This window comes from Pinus tabuliformis, chromosome 3_1, assembly GCF_031772625.1.
Source record: "Pinus tabuliformis cultivar Carrire ecotype Pingquan chromosome 3_1, CPIR1, whole genome shotgun sequence".
NCBI classification, from domain to species: domain Eukaryota; kingdom Viridiplantae; phylum Streptophyta; class Pinopsida; order Pinales; family Pinaceae; genus Pinus; species Pinus tabuliformis.
This window is the reverse complement of record NC_142301.1, coordinates 430,453,230-430,474,280: the sequence shown is the minus strand read 5'-3', so window position 1 is coordinate 430,474,280 and position 21,051 is coordinate 430,453,230. Positions and strand designations below refer to the sequence as shown.

At 40.4% G+C, this 21,051-nt stretch overlaps 1 protein-coding gene across 1 annotated transcript in view; it reads right to left on the bottom strand.

Annotated features, from left to right (window-relative positions):
- The window catches only part of LOC149187599 (thiamine pyrophosphokinase 1-like), a 156,092-nt gene that overhangs the window by 57,916 nt on the left and 77,125 nt on the right, over positions 1 to 21,051 (bottom strand). The window contains exon 3 of the mRNA XM_089411396.1: positions 18,365 to 18,437. Coding sequence (XP_089267522.1) covers positions 18,365 to 18,437 — 73 coding nt within the window. The remainder of the gene's footprint in view (positions 1 to 18,364; positions 18,438 to 21,051) is intronic.

Sequence of the window (21,051 nt, the reverse complement as noted above, 5' to 3'; positions counted from 1 at the left end):
AATTAGAAAGGCTCCATTACACGAAGAGTATATATAAAGAGAATCCTACCGATGACCTTCTTATTGAGGCATTTATTAGAAATCATGTAGTAAATACGTTGGAGATCATTCTTCGAGAACAAATGGAGGAAAAATCCTCCCTGTCTAAAGAAGGGAATGAATGACATTCTAACCAACACCAAATATATAGTGAAGAATTTGAGGATTCTGAGGAAGATCATGATAGTCAAATAAACAGAGAATCTACGAGTGACTTTGGGGTTGTTGATTGGGGAATTAGGTATGATTATAGAAATGAAGTCCCCATGGTTCCTCAAGACCATAAGAATGAGCTTAGGGAAGAAGAAAATGCTCAGCCCCTTCCAAATAACAATGTTGGTCTTTATGAAGCCCTTCCTAGTGGTTGGAAAGGTCTTTTCTTTATGTTACAAGATGATTCCATAAAGGAAGAGCCTTCCAAGATTGTGGGAAATTATGATGACTCTAACAAAGAAGAAATTGAGGATACTTCCTTAGGCCATGCCACCGATAAAGGGTTTTTCTCCATGTTTGAGCTTTCTTCCCCTACCCTTGAGATAGATGTTTGTGATGATGTTCATCCCCCTAGTTTTGATGAAGAGTTGATTTCCCCTATAAAGAACCAGAAATCATGGTTTTTCCCCAAGTACAATGACAAGCCCACTTCTTGTTTTCCTAATGGCCGAGACAGTACCATTCTAAATATGTTTGATTCTTTCCCCCCTTCTTACCCTAAGGACGATAATCCTGGGATAGTTATCCATCAAAGATTCATATACTGGGTTACTAACATTTCCATTTCCTGGTTGAAGAGTCAAACCCAATTCTCTCGATTGGTGTATTTTCCTTCTTCCAAGATACCTTTCTATGACATATGGGTCTCTTGTTTTTCACCTCCCTCCCCTCCACGACCCCTCATATTATTATTCCCATTGTCGAGTCGATTGCAAAAATAATCATGAAAGCAAGCATTCCTGTATTGATCGATAGATATGTTGGTTGCATTGGGTCTATGATTATACCTAGCACTTGACATTGTATCATATGCATGGTAGAGTAGGATGCATTGCATGCTGATTTTTGCATTACAAATAACATCATGATATTCCTAATGATAGGTAGATGCATATTTTAACTTTTGTTGATTTTATGGCCTAACATATTAGCATGTGCAATCATGAGAAGTCGCGAAAGCATGTTGCCTCATGTTTTTTCCATCGAGCATATGTGCAGGTGTCCATGGTAACCAAGAGATTGTTGGAGTTCTCGTGACCTCTAATTTGAGTAGCTTCGCCCACTTCTTCGAGAGATCACGTCCCAGTTAGAGCCAGATGTTACCCACCATTTTTTGGGTAATATCCCCAAAAGAAATTTTTTCTCTAATATGGTCCTCAACCGGCAGCTAGAAGCCCCTTACAGCCATCAACTAACTCATTGTGCCATTTCTCTGCCACCAGAGCTAGCCATGTGGTCCCTCGCCCATCTACCATGATCGTATGTTTGAAGGTGGGCCTCCCGAATCTAAAGGTATGCCTTGTCATTTTGAAATTGAGTATTGTAGTTTGCTTATCATGGGCACTTCTGAGCCTCGATTAATCAGGGGGTTTGGCGGAAAGAATGGGCTAGGTCTGTGCTACTATCTCGTAGACCCCTTTTAGGAATTAACCTTCGATTCTAGTCCCGTGGGATCTTTTACTGGCAATTTGGTTTCAGGGACAGTATTTCACAAGAAACCACGATTTTGGTTGTGTGGCCCCCCTTCCTTTCTGCTTATATTACCGTCTTCCCACTCATTATTACCCCATCCATCATTTTCCCACTTGGGTCCACATAGGGTCAGCTTGCCCCTTCCCCTTGCCCATGTTGAAGAATCTAGGGCATCCAGAATTAATGAGATTCTTCTTAGCATGATAACAATTTGTGAAGTGTTTTTACAATTGTATCTTAGCTTGATCTTCTTATTATTGTTAACGTGTGTGTTTGCTTCATCAAACTGCTATCAAAAACAAAAGAGACAAAAACACAAGATATTTGGCTTGCTGCCAGGGCCAAAACCTCTCCCTCTTGGATAGGAAAACCCGCACAAAAAATTCTTCTTATAGAGATTCCAATTGACGAATACCAAGACCATGACCCTTGACTTCCTAGGCCACTCCAAGACCAAGACACCAATCCTCTTCTTTGTCACTGTTGAGCTTATCATCATTACTGTTGCTACACTAAGGTCCTCATTATTACATCACTAATATCATCACTGCCTGCATCATCGAGGCCATCACTGTGATCCTTACTTCTACAACACTGTTGCACCTTCATCAAGATCATTACTGCTCCTTCGCATAACACTTTCTGCCTCAAAATCTTGTATATACATCTCTGAGAGTTGTACCGAGATCTTCATCAAACATCGGATCTATACCAAGATCTTCATCAAACATCGAATCTTGAACCTAACACGATTATGACCAAGATCATGATTACCATCATCCATAATATATGTCAAGACAAAGTGTCACTGTGAGAACTCCACATATGCTTAAATCATGACTGCATCTATATGCTGAGACAAGGTGAGTCACTGTGAGATCTTTTCATCACGTGTATATAACTGAGATCTTAGTCATCATAGATATGTTGCGTCTATCTGGAATGCCAAGATAGAGTGTGCACTGATATCCTTATCATTACAGCTGTGACTGTGAGTATGCCAAGAGGATATAACAAATATGATGAAATTGTGTGCAATTGTAGGATCATCGTGATCCTCTCCATCGAGACTATAGAATCCTCGAGACCATCATAATCATGCCGAGACTGTGTCATTCCATCCATAAGTAACTGCAGTTTTCTTCCTGCACCGAGAGCTTCATTACTATGACGAGAGTGCTACCACCAAGAGGGTCCACTGTAGATACTTACTGTAATTATATACGAAGTTGCAGAGGCTTGTGTGCACTCTCCTGCACCTTCATCCGAGACCCTACAACATTGTGCTTGACCGAGAATGTGAGGAGGCCGAGATGTTATCTGTGGTGCCCATACGAAACACAGAGATACTAGCCCAAAGTCCTTTTGCCTACACCTTAAACCCATCCGAGGACGCAGACAAATCCGAGCTTTTGTTCTCTTGAGATTTGCAGATACCCTAGCCACATATTTTTAGTGGTTGCTCCTTGCAAATAATCCAACTTGTCAAGTGAAACATTGTGTCTCCTAGTTCTGAGCCGACATGACATTTAAATATATATCTTTGAGGCCGACATGATCTTTTCTTCAATGTTTTGCTTGTTGCTTTCCATAAGAGGATTGTGCTTGTCTTTGGAGGGCTTCTACACACTTTTGTAGACTTGAGTACATTACACATAGGCTCATGAAGAGCTTCTTTATACATGACATGACTCTTTGACATATTAATAAATCCTAAAGACATCAAAAAGAAGTCTTTGACCTAATGACACTTCTTGCTCATGAAACCCATGCAGCAAGGCATACAAAATAAATTTATTCTCTTTTATTACATCATTTACAAAGATCATGTCATTATCAAGACCGAGCCTAGTTACAATTTCTTCAACACTCCCTCTTAACTAGGGAGGTATTCATAATGGTACTTGGTCATTCTCAATCTGAAGAATTTCTCATAAGAAGAATCGGATTTGCAATCCATTTGTTATAGCATCATTTCAACCAACATTGTTTTCATATAGCAAGGCCTTGACTAACAGCTCTATCTCTCACTTAGATCAGAGCACACAATGTTGGCGAGACCAATGATTGATAGACACGCATCATCATTGTCTCTCTTAGGGTCATAGCCACCCGGGTGTTCTACTAGGACTATTCTCAGCTTGGGTTCCCAGCCCTCAAGAATATCGGTCCTCTTGCCCACTCTTGTCTTGGATGCCCTACCACATCCTCAAAGAGTGTCGGATGCTAGATGATTACACAATCCTCCATTCTTTCTTCCAAACTGAAGACAAGAATGTCGTGTCTAACTCTCCCTCTTAACCAGGGATGAGTTCCAAGTTTCTCTTTACTCAGAAACTTACTCATGTTCCTTTACTCATAGGAACCTTCCAGAGCTCCCTCTTAAACAAGGACTCTATCATTAGTACTTTATAGGGTCTTCTAGTTGACTGATGATCCAAGACCTTGATGTCATCAATTTCTTCATATGTAGGGTTCAGCCATCCATCACTTTCCTCCATCATGTCATTCCTTCTTTCCCGAAAAGTATCCTCCTTGGATTTACATCTAGGGCTTCCTTCATAAGGCCATCTATCTTCACTTTTCCTTCAATGGTGATTGCTTTAGATCACAAGGTACATAGTTGTGACATCCTTCACAACTCTCCTTACCTTGGCCCTGCACACATACCCAGACTTTCTCCAAGAGGTCAGAAACCAAAAACAAATCACATATTACCTTTTTGGTGATGGCCTTTTCCAGTGACATCTTCTTGTAGGTATCAACACCCTGCATACATGTTGACACATCTCCCAAAGATATCTGTTGTCAAGGGTTCTCATCTTTTCAAACTTCCATCAGAGTCTTCATATCTTTCCAGGAGATTTCCTAGTCAAATCTTCCTAATCCTTTGGATGTTGATTGCCTTCATCATGGTTGCATATTTCACGATCTCTTCCATCCTCACACCTTCCATTCCCAGGAGCTTTCAATCAGAGTTTCTTAATTGTAGTCAGCCACCTCATACTTCATATGAGGACATATTATGTTGATTTCATCTAGTGTGACTTAAGCCTTCCTGCATCCTTTCAGAGGAGGAGATCCTTTTTCTCTTGATCATGCTTGATCCATGTTACCTGCAACCATATGACATGACATTACAATATTAAACACAAGCATACATACCTCATTTTACCTTTAGGTCATCTAGGCTCCTTCCAGCAGCTTCCTTGATTGAAAATATCTTCAATCCCTTGATATGATTTATTTCTCATGTCATCAAACTTTCATCTCATGAATTCCATAAGTTGGATTTCCTGATGAAACACTTGTTGCCTTCCCAGATTAGTGGATCCTCCGCTGAGGTTTCTATCAGAGAATCTTGAGGATCTTGCATGTCTCCATCTGGCAAATGTTTTCCCTTTTGACTTCTTGTCCTTTCCTTTGATATCCAATGAGATTCCCAAGAGCTATGTCCTTCATGTTCGACTACCATGGATTTTTTCCTCCATGATTCCCATGGTGATATTACGAGCTCTTTTTTCCATGATGCCACGATGCATCTTGTCATCATGATCATATCTGAAAAAGGTTTGGAGCTTGCGATAGGACCCTTTTGTGAGGGACACCATCTCACTCATAGTAGAGGTCTGCTACTACCTCTTTCCTTGGCCTTTTTCTTCAACTTCCTCCATCCTTCCGGCGATATGAGCTTCTTTCCATAGTATTGAATCTTCACTATACTATTCTGTCTTGAAAACTTCCATTGCCTTTCTGCACATGTTTAAGTCTTTTTAACCTTCAACACTTTTGTCCATAACTTGTCCTTCTTCCATCTTGCATAGATACCACAAGTTGTTGCATGAGGAAACTTCCATGTCCCAAGGACACTTGCCATCTTGCTTATTAAGAACGTAGATGATTATCTTCTTATCATATTTCTCAGATCTCCTAATTGAGATCTCATAAAGATATTTCTTTATTCTTTGATACCTTCTTTACTGCATTTCAGAGAGTATATCTTCTAGCATTTCATGTATCCCTTTTATGTCTCCTTTCTTGCTACATAGGAAAGAGAGAACCTTAAGAGTTCTTATGAATTCAAAGGAGACCTTGATATGTTCACTGACTTCTCTTCTCCATAAGGATTATGACAATCCTTCTTATTCCATGCAAGAACCTTTGATGACCCATCCAACCTATAGATCTTCTTGCAATCATGAAGTCATAGAACCAAACTTGATTATAGAATGAAAAGATACTTACTTGATTGTGAAGATGAAGTATTCACCTTGATTGCTTTGATGCTGGTAGAAGAAGATGTATGAGGGCTTCTTCTTGAATGCTTCATTGCTTCCCTTGATTGTTTTCCTTCTAGGGTAAGGAAATGATCCTCTGAAGATGTTCATGCCTTATTGCCTTCAATTGTAGTTTAGATCAAGACTGCTTCTAGGACCTTCTTTGAGTTGATGTAGTCTTCGATTTGAGGTCCTTTGAGCTTCATTGCTTTGTAGACATTTTGATGAGAGTCTTGGAGGCCTTAAAGAGATCTTGTTGTTGTAGATTGTCTCCTTGATTACATAGACAACAACCCTTGTTATTGAATACTGTTGTTGAAGACTGATCCTTTGATCTAGGGTTTGATCACGATTAGGGTTTGATTCTGCAATGTAGGTCTTGATATCCTTCAGCTTGCTTTGATGCCTTGTAGAAACTTGATCCTTAAATGTCTCTTTCTTGCCCTTCTTTTGATTTCTGAACCCTCGCTCTGAAACCATGTTGAAAAATCTAGGGCATCTAGAATTAATGAGATTCTTCTTAGCATGATAGCAATTTGTGAAGTGTTTTTACAATTGTATCTTAGCTTGATCTTCTTATTATTGTTAGTGTGTGTGTTTGCTTCATCAAACTGCCATCAAAAACAAAAGAGACAAAAACACAAGATATTTGGCTTTCTGCCTGGGCCAAAACCTCTCCCTCTTGGAGTGGAAAACCCGCACAAAAAAATCTTCTTATAGAGATTCCAATTGACGAATACCAAGACCATGACCCTTGACTTCCTAGGCCACTTCAAGACCAAGACACCAATCCTCTTCTTTGTCACTGCTGACCTTATCATCATTACTGCTGCTACATTGAGGTCCTCATTATTACATCACTAATATCATCACTGTCTACATCATCAAGGCCATCACTGTGATCCTTACTTCTAAAGCATTGCTACACCTTCATCAAGATCATTACTTCTCCTTCGCATAACACTTTTTGCCTCAAAATCTTGTATATACATCTCTAAGAGCTGTACCGATATCTTCAACAAACATCTGATCTTGAACCTAACACGATTATGACCAAGATCATGATTACCATCATCCATAATATATGTCAAGACAAAGTGTCACTATGAGAACTCCACATATGCTTAAATCATGACTGCATCTATATGCTGAGACAAGGTGAATCACTTTGAAATCTTTTCATCACGCGTATATGACTAAGATCTTAGTCATCATAGATATGTTGTGTCTCTCTGGAATGCCAAGACAGAGTGTGCACTGATATCCTTATCATTACCGCTGTGACTGTGAGTATGCCGAGAGGGTATAACAAATATGACGAAATTGTGTTCTATTGTGGGATCATCGTGATCCTCTCCATCGAGACTATAGAATCCTCGAGACCATCATAATCATGCCGAGACTGTATCTCTCCATCCATAAGTAACTGCGCTTTTCTTCCTGCACCAAGAGCTTCATTACTATGACGAGAGTGCTACCACCGAGAGGGTCCCACTGTAGATACTTACTGTAATTATATATGAAGTTGCAGAGGTTTGTGTGCACTCCCCTGCACCCTCATCCAAGACCCTACAGCATTGTGCTTGACCGAGAATGTGAGGAGGCCGAGATGTTATTTGTGGTGCCCATACGAAACACAGAGATACTAGCCTGAAGTCCTTCTGCCTGCACCTTAAACCCATCCAAGGACGCAGACAAATCCGAGCTTTTGTTCTCTTGAGATTTGCGGATACCCTAGCCACATATTTTTAGTGGTTGCTCCTTGCAAATAAGCCGACTTGTCAAGTGAAACGTTGTGTCTCCTAGTTCTGAGCGGACATGACATTTAAATATATTTTTGAGGCCAACATGATGTTTTCTTCAACGTTTTGCTTGTTGCTTTCTATAAGAGGATTGTGCTTGTCTTTGGAGGGCTTCTACACACTTTTGTAGACTTGAGTACATTACACATAGGCTCATGAAGATCTTCTTTATACATGACATGACTCTTCGGCATATTAATAAATCCTAAAGACATCAAGAAGAAGTCTTTGACCTAATGACACTTCTTGCTCATGAAACCCATGCAGAAAGGCATACAAAATAAATTTATTCTCTTTTATTACATCATTTACAAAGATCATGTCATTATGAAGACCGAGCCTAGTTACACTTTCTTCAACAGCCCACACCTTGGGTCATGGCCTGGAATGAAGCCCAAAGGTTGATGCAGCTGAAAAGAAAGTTAAAAGCATATATGGCCACATTCAACAGGAAAAGAACCACAAAATGCAAAAGATGGCCGGGACAAAAACATTTTAGCACGTGGGCAAAAGCCAATACATGAGCTCTACTCCATTATGATGGCCATCACCCTGGTTCCTACAAGTTCTATGAACCTTCTTCATCATATAGGAACCCATGATTGTTCCAACCCCGGTGGGCAATGAAACACCCCACCTTAAAGGGGGGATTCCACCGCTATATCTTACACATTATGCTCTAACCCCTTGGGCTTTCCTCTTATTAGCTACCCTTGTACCCCAGCATGTTACCCATGGCTGCGCCTTCTCATCCCCTACTTCATTCACCTATCTGTCACATGGCACCAGCTTTTGACAGATGTACCTTGATTATATTATCCCCTTTAGAGGTCGAAACCACCTAAGAGGGTCTTTGGTTAACCCATTTGGAGTTTAGGAGACATTGGTACATCCCGAAGCCCATTATGGAAGGGCATGCCATTATGAAGTCCCCGCCTGTGATCCATGATTAGGTAAGCTCATTTACTCAATTTCTCTAATGACTTGTTGTACTAGAAGGCTAGGGGACGCATTGGATCTTAAGTAGGATTGCAGATGGTTTCCATTTGGGGTTTGGTCTCCCTATATGGGGTCCTAATCCTCCAGACAGCTACAATGGCACATGTAGAGTGAGCATTGAGAGCCATGGGCCTCCACAACAACAGATTACACTCCATGGATCCCCACAGCCATTCAGAGATTGCTCATGGTTCACCTATTGGATGAGGAGGATGCACTTGATCCATCATGCCTAGTCGGCCCTAGATCTACACCATACGTTTGGTAGATGATCCAAGACTTCCACGATGATGTGGCATTACCTACATCATCATCCTAGCCCCTGAGGGCGACCTACAAGCATCTTCGATTTGTTTGGAGACCCATGAGGACACTTGTGTGCCCCCAGATGTCATTTGGAGCACCACAGGTTATTACAAGGGGCCACCCCCTTGTCCACTGCTTTTGAGGGTCCTTCTCTTCATTATGGCACCCATGGACCTCATTAGGCCTCTTAGAGGGCCCTACGACATGCATAGATTATTATTTGACCTCTTGAGAGGCTTATCTTTTCATTCATGAGCTAGTTTGGTGGGCTTGTCACCAAAAGTTGTATTATTAGCACATTATTTTATTTTTGGGGCTTATGTAGGCCAAGGAGGCTAATTCGAACTCCTTAGATGTGTATAAATACAAGTGAGGTGAGATCATTTCTCATCATCACTTTGGATTGGATCTCTCTCTTCTTTAGAGAATTTCGCACTTTTTTCTAAATGATGAATTAGAGCATTTATGGATGAATTTTGATGTACGGTTATTTGCCTATCTTCTCTTGGAGCTTCTCTATTGTCATTTGTGAATGGTTGGATATACTCTACTGCATGTAAGTACGAAATTTTGATGTTATTCTTGTTACTTTGTCATATATGCTGCATGGGATTTTTGTTGTTTGAAGGTTAATTGTTGCATGCAAATTATTGCTTAATATTGTGGGATTGTCTCTATTATAACGTTCTCTCCATGTATTGGGCCATGTAGTGTGAGCGAAATATCCTAGGGGTAAAATCTAACCTTGATAAGCCATTCCTCTTGTACATTTGAAGTATAAAAGCTGCAAGATTGCTTTCACTTGACATAGAGGGGTTTGTGAAGTAATTTTGAGGCCTCCTTCACTGGGAACAAAGAAATATTATACATAATCAACATAGACTCCATTCTCCCAAGGATTAAGGCACTAATCTACCAAGGGTGGTCACCAAAACACTTATTCTTTCACCTTCTCCGAAGTCTAGCCACATTGGGGTGCCTAGGGCATCAATTTCCCAACAAGTTAGCCACTGAAAAAGTTCGATCTCCTAGGGTCTCTTGTGTTGGCCTTTCATCTAGCCCTCCTCCAAATTTGAAGACATTCTGATGGTGGAGTTGGGAGAAAATCCAAGCCCTAGCTACGAGACCAAAACTTACCCTACCATCCCCAAGGCTAGCACTTCCCAGGATCAAAGCAACATCATTGAGTGAAATACTTTCTTTGATCATTCCTACCTTGTGTAGGGTAAGAATATCATTGATTGTTTCATACCTTCCTCATACCCTAGACCAGGTCCACTTGGCCCCGTGTGGTCCCACTCCTTCAAAGGACCATTCTTCAAGAACCATCCGGGATACCAATTCTAACAAGGATTTAGGGTGTGGGGAACTCCTTCCAAAGCCTATTCCCATACACCTAACCCCCAAAATCCTCACCCTTTCCCTAGAAGCACATAGTACCTTTCTTAGAAAGCAAGCAATCTCCATCCTTCAAAACCTTCTGGGAAAGGGTCTAGGTCACTCATATCCATTGACTTGTCATTCAATAGTGACTCCATACATATCGGGTCTCCTCCCATCGATGAAAGTCCGTAAATAGAAGGGAGCCTTAGCTGAGGTGACAATGGGCTAAGACTCCATTTGTTGCCCTTGGCCTAGCAATTTCCCTTTAGGAATTCCCCTCAGGTCCCCAGCTAGTTTGAGCGGTAACACGTTCAATCTATGTTTTTATGCTTTTTATATCTAATTTATCATTCTACATGCTTTTGTTGACATATATGCATCAAAATATATCAAATATATATGTTATATAAAAATTCACTCTCGAACCAGGAGCTTCTGAAAATGTTGCTCCCTGCTCCCCACTTTCGCTACCTCTCCCAAGTAACCTTGTTGGGATGTGCAAGGACCTCGCTTTGGAGTTTGAGATGAAAGATATTAGGTTCATGCACTACTTTTTGGGACAGGAAGTGTGGTAGTAGCCATGAGATATTTTCCTTGGGCAAGGAAAGTATGAAAATTTCAAATATGAACTTCTACTGCAGTAAGGGATTTATTTCTCCTACTTATTTTCCACAATAAGTTATTTACAAAACCCTTCGGTAAACATCAAAGTAAATTCTACTGCAGTTGTCACATAATAGCATAGGGAAAAGAACAGTGAAATACAAGCACAAGAATCAATCACATCAACAGAGTTATTTTTGGACAACAGTCCCCAAAAAAACCCAATGCAGGAAAACCGATGGAGCAGATGAGGGTTTATTTATTATTCTTCAGCAACAATCTCTTTACAAGAAATGATTTGCAAAACATAGAGAAACCTCTAAGAAAACCCCTGAGATAATTTTCCTCCACCCTTTGGAGAAATTTTGACACCCAAGAGACCCTCCAGCCTTCACTGCATGAGGACTGCGTCCCTTGTTGCGCTGCCTCTCTCAGTTTTCCCTCTACGATATCCCTCTGATGCACTGCGTCCCCTCCTCAGTCTTCAACTGATGCTGATACCCTCCTCTTCCTTCACCCTGCAACTCTGCCTCTCAAATTGAACTCTTACTCCTTGAAAATCGATTTCCCTCGAGTTACTGAGTATTTCCCTAGTGTGTCTCCAAATGACTCTCAAGTCTTCCTTTATACTTTTCCTGTTGAGATATCAACGGCCATGATAAATCTCTAATCAACGGCTAAGATTAAATTAGACTTGATCCTCATCTCTTAGAAACTTCTCACCCATATTTTCATTAATACCCATTAATATTTTAATTTTCCTAAGTTTAGACTTAGGAGCCCCATTAAAAATATTAATTATTTTAATAAAATGCAATCCGAGTGGAATTTCACCAAACGATTTCTGGGTCTTAGAGATCTCATGTGTTCTAGCTCCTCCACAAAATTTTAGAGCTAGAGTACATCCGATGCTACACAAAAATCAACACTCCCTCTTAATGAGGAATGTGCTCTAGCAATACTTCCGAGCAGAAGTATCACAATGATCCACGACATTGGTCCTATGTGCTGCTGATGCTCGCCCTGCTGCCCCTCATCCACTCTTGACGAATCCCATCTTCTGCAAGTAAGCATCAATTCGATCGTACCATGCTCTAGGCACTTGTTTAAGCCCATACAAGGCTTTCTTCAACCTACATACATGAGTTTTCTTCTCATGTGTCTCAAAACCCGTAGGTTGTTCAATGTATACTTCTTCTTCTATCACCCTGTTCAAGAACACATTCTTCACATCCATCTGGTGAATCTCCCACCCCATCTGTGTTGCAAGGGATATCATGGATCTAATAGAAGTATACCTAGCTACTGAGGCGAAGGTTCCTTCATAGTCTATCCCTTCCTTCTGAGCATACCCCTTAGCCACGAACCTGGTTTTGTTCTTTTCCACACTGCCATCTGCAGCATATTTGACCTTGTAGATCCAGCTCGAACCTACAATTGACTTGTCTTGAGGCCTAGGTACCACTTCCCAAACATCATTGACCATTATGGAATTGTATTCCTCCACCATAGCACCTATGATACTTGATGTTGAATGGCCTCCTGAAAACTAGAGGGTTCTCCAACTTGAGCCACCAAAGCTTGGTATCTATCTGGTTGTCTACGCTCCCTTTTCTCATTCCTAGGAGCTCCAACGAAATCCTTTGCATCCCTTAGTATCTGTCGAAGTTCCTGACTCATTCTTCCACTAGTAGTGGTTAGATCTATTTGCTCCTCCTTCTTAGATTCCACCCGTTGTGATGCCTCTGGATTCTTGTCCTTTGGAGAAGTACTGGTGCTGATTTTTGCTAGTCGAAGTGGCTGGACCAATGGATCACCCTTTGACTGCTCTTCAGAAGGCATTTCTCAAGATTTCCTAAAAGCTCTGTCCTCCATGAACTTTACATCGCGTCATACTACGATCTTTCTGTTTCCCAGAAGGTAGATTCTATATGCCTTAGCATTCTCGCTATATCCCACAAGATATCCTTTTTCTGCAGTTTGATCCAACTTCTTCCTCTTTTCTTCGGGTATATGGCAGTATGCCAAACTCCCAAATATTCTGAAATGACTCACTTCAGGCTTCTTGCCAGTGAAGACACTCTCCAGAGTAATCTTACCTAATGCCCTGTGAGGAGTCCTGTTCTGAACATAGACTGTTGTGTTGCATGCTTTTGCCCATAGAAATTTGGGCATATCCTAATCATACAACATTTCCCTCACTGCTTCAACAATAGTTCTGTTCTTCCTCTCTGCTACTCCATTCTGCTCCAGATTATATGGAGTTGTCCATTCTCTTCTGATGTCTTCCCTTGCGCAGAAATCAGTGAAGTCTTTATCAATGTATTCTCCACCATTGTCTGAGCGCAACACTTTTATCCTCTTCCCTGTCAGATTCTCAACCAGAGCTTTAAACTCTTTGAATCGATCAAAAACCTCATCCTTGGTTTTTAGAAAGTAGATCCAAGTCTTCTTGGAATGGTCATCAATGAAGGTGACGAAGTATTCGACACCACTAAGAGCTTTTGTGGACATGGGTCCGTAGATATCTGAGTGTATCAATCCCAGAACACTCTTTGCCCTATTGTTACTTCTGGAATAAGCCGCTTTGGCGTACTTTCCCAGTACACAACCTCTGCATACATCGTCTCGTTTGGTACTTAATTCTGGAACTCCTGTGATGGTTCTTCTGAGAATTCTTAGAGCCCCATGGTGTAAGTGCCCCATCCTGTGTCATAGTTCATTCAAATCTTTTTCACCATTGTTGCCTATCAATGTCATTGAAGATTCTAGCTGTAAGTTATACCGTCTGTTACTTCTGACTCCAATTTGGGCCTTCTTCTTCCAACTCGAATGTTTAACATATACTTTCTTCCCAACGAAGTAAACATCATAGCCCTTGTTCTGTAACTAAGATACTAAGAGTAAGTTCAACCCCAATCCACTAACATGCAGCACATTGGTAACTTGAAGCCGATCCCCTGCTTTTGTTTGAAAAACTATAGTACCTCTTCCTACGGGGGTACATTTTGACTTATTTCTCATGGTGATTTGGAAGTTCATTTGTTCTTCTTGATAGATCGAGAAACATTCTCGTATTCCTGTCATGTGTGCAGAAGCTCCACTATCAATATACTAAACCTCAAAGGAAGCAGAACTTGCCAAGCAAGCGACTTCTTCTTCCAGTCTGGAAGCTAGCACAGAATTATCATGATCCATTATATTCTTCAAGCTTTCCTCTTTCCCAGGAGAACTGCGTGAGTCCTTTTGAATTGTTGCTCCAGCATCATGTTCATGACTCATTGCAGATTCTCTAATCCTGTTGCCGATCTCTACTCTGATACCATGTGAAAATTTCAAATACAAAATTCTACTGCAGTAACTGATTTATTTCTCCTACTTATTTCCACAATAAGTTATTTACAAAACCCTTCAGTAAACATCAAAGTAAATTCTACTGCAGTTGTCACATTATAGCATAGAGAAAAGAACAGTGAAATACAAGCACAAGAATCAATCACATCAACACAGTTATTTTTGGAGAATAGCCCCCGAAAAAACCCAATGCAAGAAAACCGGTGCAGCAGATGAGGGTTTATTTATTATTCTTCAACAACAATCTCTTTACAAGGAATGATTTGCAGAACATAGAGAAACCTCTAAGAAAACACCTAAGATAATTTTCCTCCACCCTTTGGAGAAATTTTGACACCCAAGAGACCCTCCAGCCTTCATTGCGTCACCTCTGCATCATTACTGCATGAGGACTGCGTCCCTTGCTGCACTGCCTCTCTGAGATGTCCCTCTGCGTTGTCCCTCTGATGCACTATGTCCCCTCCTCCTTAGTATCTGACTGATGCTGATACCCTCCTCTTCCTTCACCCTGCAACTCTCCCTCTCAAATCGAACTCTTACTCCTTGAGAATCGATTTCCCTTGGGTTACTGAGTATTTCCCCGGTGTGTCTCCAAATGACTCTTAAGTCTTCCTTTATACTTTTCCTATTGAGATATCAACGGCGGTGATCTAATCTATAATCAACGGCTAAGATTAAATTAGACTTGATCCTCGTCTCTTAGAAGCTTCTCACCCATATTTTCATTAATACCCATTAATACTTTAATTTTCCTAAGTTTAGACATAGGAACCCCATTAAAAATATTAATTATTTTAATAAAATACAATCCATGTGGAATTTCACCAAATGATTCTGGGTCTTGGAGATGTCATGTGTTCTAGCCCCTCCACAAAATTTCGAAGCTAGAGCACATCCGATGCTACCCAAAAATCAACAGAAAGTATGTAGCTGAGATTCTCTTGGACACAATCACTTCAAAACCTCTCCTATCCTGGTAGCTTTTCTCTGCCACTGATAGCATCTGTAAAGTTTTCCCATGACTTGGGAAAACCCAACAATGCAAAACTGATTAGATCTTTGTCTGAGATTGTCTCCCCAACTCCAGCAAACTCGTCCCTCACTTGGGTGAATCTAGTGAGATATGAGACCATGGACTCAGAGTTTGTCATTCCGACGTTTTTGAGTTTGTCTTTGAGTACCAGCGTCTTGGCCTCACTTGAACCCTAGTACAACCCTATGATGGTTGCCCACATAGCCTCAGTTGTCTTCTTGTCAGACAAGTGAAGAATGGTGTCATCGACTCCCTCAAGGATAATTCTTCTAGCCTTTGCATCCTTCTTATTATGTTGGGCCAGCTGTTGAGGATCTGTTGGTTGGGCTGGTGGACTGTCCACAAACTCCCAAACTCCTTGCTCCTCCAACACTACACCAATCCTCTCCCTCCAAGAACAAAAGTTTGAGGCCCCATCAAGGCGGTCCTCAAATCTCAGCCTCAAATATGCCATACTGTAGTTTGAACTACTCAGAAACCCTTGCGCAAAGCAGCTTCAAGAAAAACCCTAGCGCATGTCAACTTCTACAAACCCTATGTCTCATTACCAGAAACCCTAGCGCAGCCCCTTAAATGAACTGCCCCCTTTCTTGCACCTTTAATCTGCTCCTGAGATCGAAACAATGATGTTGGTCTTCAATCACAGGCAGAGCTCTTATACCATGTTAGCTTTTAAAACCCAAAAGCTAAACATTGAATTCCTAAGGTAAAGCAACTGAAACTGAAACTTTAACTTAATCCAATGTTATGTTGACTTTCCTAACTTGCATGCACAGCAGAAGGTAAATAAATATGAAGACAAACACACATCAAAAACACATGTACACAATATATACCCAAGAAACCCCAACTATGGAAAACCTGCAATGTGTGTGTTCTTTTTATTTCTTCTCAGCAAATGCTATTTCAGAAAATTGCAGAGGGCACGGAAAACATCACTTCAATCTCAGCAACTCCTGAAATTTCCACTAAGCCCAAGCTGGTCTGCGCACAATCCACTCAGCCTTTCTTCTTAAGCATGGCCCTCTCTCAGCCTGCACACTGTACAGAGTCTGAACTGGTCTATACAGTCCTCTACATGGAATTTCTAAGCTGAAAATCGGTCTGGCTGTAGAGATCACTTAGCAGGAAAGATCTGATGATCAAACACTCTATTTCCTTCTGACCTGCCCTGGAAATGATGCCCTAGTGTTGGGTAAGTTGGCTGCAATAACTGAAAAGAACACACACAGAACTGATGCAAATCGAACTGCCCACCAGCTTCCTTATCTCCCCCTTAAGAGCTCGACTTGGGCCCACAAAGCACTCACAAAACTAGTGGACTGTGGGTGCCTTTGCTAGAAAATAATAAAAAACTGCAGATAGTGGACTGTGGGTCCCTCTGCTAAGTACAGTGCACCTCTAAACTTAGCTGAACCCTTCCTTCTCTAACTCCATTTAACACTCATCTAGTGACTTCGTTGGAGGAATGAATTCCATGATCCTTGTAGATTTTTTCATTTTAAAGACTTTGTGCTTGTATGGTGATGCGCAACCAGTTGTTGCCATGTTGTTGGGCATTTGGCTAGTTTCGTGCCAACACAAGCCTGGCTCAAATCCCCTTTGGTCAGGCACACTTGTCTATGCTGACAAGTTTAATCTGAATGCCATCCACAAATGTGAGGAAGCATCCCTTGGATTTCCCTGTGATGTTTTTCTTCATAAAAAAGAATATATACCATGAGAAATTGCCTTTGGCACTAGGTAAATATGCAATCTTCTTTTATTTTCCCAAGGAATATTTAGATTTTCTACCTTGAAATTTCTTACTAGGACACAAACTTACTAGAACAAGCAGCACATGTTCATTTTTTGTTTGCTGAACTACATTGCTTTTCATTCTTTAGTTTGCTATTTCCTCCAATACTCACTGGAACATTTACAATAAGAAATTTCAGAACAAAAGGTATCAAACAAGCACAAATGAACAATTATCACCAGCATAGATCCAATTCAACTCCTGGTCTATTAAGCACTGAGGGATGAAATAGAAATCAAGATGTAAATCTCTCGGTGCTGAAAAGATCCCAAGTTAAGAGAAAGCTATGTTGTTTACTGAACTACATTGCTTTTCATTCTTTAGTTTGTTATTTCCTCCCATACTCACTGGAACATCTACAATCAGAAATTTCAGAACAGAAGGTATCAAACAAGCACAAATGAGCAATAATCACCAGCATAGATTCATTTCAACTCCTGATCTATTAAGCACTGAGAGGGATGAAATAGAAATCAAGATGTAAATCTGTCAGTGCTGAAAAGATCCCAAGTTATGACAAATCCATGTTGCTGCATGTGTGTATTGATATATTAATTGACATCTAGTATTCTTTTCTTAGATTTTCTTTTTTACATTACAGGATTTTTTAATATATTTTGACTTATAAGCACAAACATTACACATCCACACACACTGGGCTGTTATTTTCTTAATTTCCTTTTTAATTATAAAATTGGCCCAATTTATGCCACATTTAATGTCAGTGTTAGGCACAAAGGTGACAATCTCCCTCATACTGGGCTGTAGAATGCACCTTGCTTCCCTTAGTGCAATAAAATCCAGACATTGTCATTAATTTTAGGGGCCAGGCTTTTCTTGACACACTGTAAGCAGCATGTTCACTATAGTAATGTCGTTTTCCCCCCCAAATTGCATCTACATAATGATTCAGGTAGCTTCCAACTTCCACAATCATGATCATTCCAACTAGCCTCAAACAATTTACAATTTTAAACAAGATTGAAAACTGAATCTAAAAGAAAATGTATAATGCATGCTGACCAAAAAATAATGTCTCTGATCTCATTATGTATACATATTTTATTTATCTATATAGATCTACCAGATTATCATAGAACTCTCTGACTTCTGGCCTGATGGAATCCAAGTCTCCTTTTATTACATCTGGTTTGTACCTGGTCCGAGTAGAAATACATGAATCAGTACACTGCAGAAGAAGCAAACTTTCGCTAGATAGTCATATATGTTAACAAAATCATAAAAGAAGAATCAGAAAGACAAGAAATGGCCTTGAAAGAAATTCCAATGGTACCATCTTACTCCTCAGTTATTAAACTTCCATAAGACCATTAAGCATTATGGTTAATAAATATCTGAAGTGTGCTGCTACCAAATAGAAAACAAATTCATGAAAAAACAAAATATTTTACCCACCTAGAATCAAACATACAAGGAACAATTAAGTAGAGTCAACTATAGAGTGAAAAAAAAACTCCAAAAATAGTATAAAATTATATATATAAAGAGAGAGAAGACAAGTGGGAGGTGGACAGAAGCATGTATTTCACCAAGAAGCCCTGCCATTGCCATGATGGCACTCTCTGTAAAATGAATGTAAGAATCAAGACATCATTCATCGCTAAAAGCAACAAGAAAATCTCAGAAATATCCTTCCACAACAAATATTACCATCACCTGATTAGACTTTTGGACTAGTCATCATCAATTTTAGAAATAATAGATAAAAAAATTAAAACGGCAAAATTTTATGTCAATTTTCCATGTGTGTGCCTGGGCCAAATGGACATGTTAATATTTTTGGTGAAACACAATGAACATTAGAACATTTGAAATTCCTAAGGACCATATATTCATGTTTATCTGTATCGTTATAAAGCCAGCCCTCTTACGTCCACACCATTCCCCCATTCCATTTAGAACACTGAGAAATCTGGCACTATTATTTCCCAATAGAAACACTCTTTCTCTGAGTTTTCCCTTGTTATAAAGATGTGTACCATTGGGGGTGGCAGGTGCTGAGGTGATCATCATCAATACTGAAGGACAACAGGAAATTGCATACACTTGTGGCATTGGACAAGTTTCATTGTAGCCAACAATAGTCTAGCAAAAGTCTAGAAAGGTATACATGTTTCACCTTTCCTTAGGATCATGGGCCTGTTACCAACCCAAATGGGTAAACCCTAGGAGAATGTTTTCCTCCTATTTGATCAGCCTGCCAGCCAGCATCCCTGTGGATGATTCACAGTTAGCTATGCCTCAGAACTCTCCACATATGTCTGGTCAATGCTTTCTTTCTCACCTACTGCACTTCTTGAAGGAAGGTGGGTCATTTATTACAAGATACACTAACCATTTCTGTAATCATATGTTGATTTTGTAGCTCGGGTAGGTACTCTTGCAAAGGCCTTGTGTCTAGGCATGCAAAAATCGCCCACATTCTCCTTAGGAAACTTGTTCTAGTGTGAGCAAGTTGCTTATTGAGCTAAAAGAAACCTAGGAAAAGTAAAGTAATTTACTTTAGTAAGTTTTGACCTTAGTCGTTGATCTCAAGTGAGGCGAGATCTAATCTCGGTCGTTAATCACTTTGAGATTAGGGTTAGGGTTAGGAATTTAACTCAATGTAAAGTTATAAAAGCAAGGTTGAGGAGAAGGAGAAATACACACTACAACAACACAAGATTGAGAGAGGCATCTCAGTAACTGGTGTATTGGGTCCGAGGAAGGTGCAAAGAGCAAAGAGTAAGACAGATCCAGATCAGCGGAGGAAGATCAAAAGACAGACCTAGGGCTTGATCAGGTGAATAACTCCAGGTTTATTGTTGTATATGTAATTCCTCGATTGCGCCATTATCTTCGGACGAGAGCCCAAATAGGTTTAGAGTAATTTATTAATGAAGATATGTGATAGGGTAGAAATTTGTGTGTCATATGTGATTGAGATTTGTGTGTAATTGTGCTTCCGCGGAATATTTTGTTAAGAACCTAATTGTGCTTTTATTCAGTAATCTGCAAGAGATTTAATATCCAGGGTTTGTACTGTTGAGAAATATAGGGCAGTGAGATGAGATGATTTCTCTGTTATGAATTAAATATATATATCTATATATCTATCTATATATATATATATATATATATATATATATATATATATTAAATGATAAAATATTAAAATATTAATAAATAAATATTGATTCCCCGGATGCGGGTGTCCAGCATGCGTGAGTGGCAGGTAGCCATTAAGGCTCTACCGCATCTCGATACCTGTCTCAACGCCAAGGCAGAGAGCAGGTACAAGTATGCGATGGCAATCAGAAGGCATTCAAGGCTCCAGGCAGTTGAGGTTAAGGGTAATCAGAGCACGGTTAAGGTTGCATTGATGGTGAGCGAGCCTGCTCCGGTCTCGAGGAGATCTGAAATGATGAAGCTCGGTACGAAGCATTTGGTGAGGGCGAAATTTTGGTTATATACTGGTACAGCAAAGAATGCCGTCAAAGGTATGTTATCTGCAGTTGGCAACGGGCAAACCACCGCTCTGCAACATCACCTCCAGCATATTGAGCAGCGTCTCCGGGAGCTTAGGTTGGATCCGGTGATGCGTCGTCGGGGTGTGCCTTGCCGTGGTGGGCGTTTAGGAGTCCGCTACGAGACAGAGAGGGAGGAACCACCTCCGATAGCTCCTATGGCCACCATCTCCCCTTCCTCTTCCAGTTCTGAGGAGGATTTTCTGCTCATGAGGGATTCCTATCAGTCTTTCCGCCTACGCAT